General features: G+C 22.5%; 1 protein-coding gene across 1 annotated transcript; it reads left to right on the top strand.

Annotated features, from left to right (window-relative positions):
- Positions 1–58: 58 nt before the first annotated feature.
- Positions 59–1128, top strand: BABINDRAFT_169588 (uncharacterized protein; the record flags this gene model as incomplete). Its single annotated transcript, XM_019130674.1, has 5 exons — positions 59–120; positions 225–231; positions 377–445; positions 638–709; positions 821–1128. Coding segments are annotated over 5 exons (518 nt in total), but the record flags the coding sequence as incomplete, so codon positions are not given.
- Positions 1129–1516: the final 388 nt, after the last annotated feature.

Below are 1516 nucleotides of genomic sequence, written 5' to 3'. Positions count from 1 at the left end.
CCTGCCGTTACATTAACATTAGGTGCTTTAGGTTTTATTATGACTATAAATTTTATAGTATTAGATCAATTAACTTTTTATGTATTATTTGAAGCATCACTTATGCCTTTATTTTTATTAGTAGGTTTATATGGTTCAAGTAATCGTACAACAGCTGCATTTTATGTATTAATTTATACATTAGCTAGTTCATTATTTATATTATTAGCTATTTGTATTTATAGTGCTTTAGTAAGAACTAATGATTTTATAACGTTAAGTTGATTACAATTTAGTGTTGATGCTCAATGTATTTTATGAGTTTTAGTATTTATTGGTATTGCTGTTAAAATACCTGTATTACCAGTACATACATGATTACCTGTTGTACATTCAGAATCTCCATTAAGTGGATCTATTTTATTAGCTGGTGTTGTACTTAAATTAGCTATTTTTGCTATTTTACGTATGTTATTACCTACATTAGATAGTGCTTCATATATGTTTACACCTATAGTATTTACATTAGGTGTATTCTCTATTATTTGAACATCATTAGTTACATTACGTCAATCTGATCTTAAAGTTATTGTAGCTTATAGTTCAATTGGTCATATAGCTGTATGTATAATTGGTGTATTTACTAATGGTGTAGTAGGTATAGTAGGTGGTATCATGTTAGCAATTGCTCATGGATTAGTATCACCTGCTTTATTTATTTGTGTTGGAGGTATTTTATATGATCGTTATCATAATCGTTTATTATGATATTATCAAGGTTTATCAACATATATGCCATTATTTTGTGTATATTTAGTAGCATTTAGTTTATGTAATACAGGTACACCATTAAGTGCTAACTTTATTGGTGAATTATTATCATTTATAGGAGCTTTAAATAAAAATGTATTAGTTGGTGCATTAGCTGTATCATCAGTATTATTAAGTGCTTGTTATCAAATGCGTTTAACTAATCGTTTAACTGGTGGTTCAAAATCACCTTATTTACATGTTACATCTGATTTAACTAAACGTGAATCATTATTATTATGTTCATTATTATTACCTACATTATATATGGGTGTTAGACCTGACTTTGTTATTGAATTATTAGATACATCAGTATCATCATTATTATTGCACTTATAATATACTAATATATAATACTATTATAATATTTATTATTAAATTATATTGTATTGTTACTCATTATAATATATAATTTTATCTTTTATATAAAAACCGAATATATAACTATAAATTAATAAATTATATTAAATATAATCATACTAATATATATTAGTATATTATTATAAATACCGGTTCATTTATGAACCGGTATGATTAGTATTTAACATTAATATATTATAATATATATTAATTAGTTATTATACAATAATTAATTATACTTTATAAATAATTATTATTATTATATTACTAAATTATAAGATATATATATATATAATACTTATATCTTATATAATTTATTATACTATTACTAATAATAACATATATCATATTATTAATTAATAATTAT

The sequence above is a fragment of the Babjeviella inositovora genome, assembly GCF_001661335.1.
Source record: "Babjeviella inositovora NRRL Y-12698 unplaced genomic scaffold BABINscaffold_24, whole genome shotgun sequence".
NCBI lineage: Eukaryota > Fungi > Ascomycota > Pichiomycetes > Serinales > Babjeviella > Babjeviella inositovora.
The sequence above is the reverse complement of the archived record's forward strand: the minus strand, read 5'-3'. Positions and strand labels throughout refer to the sequence as shown.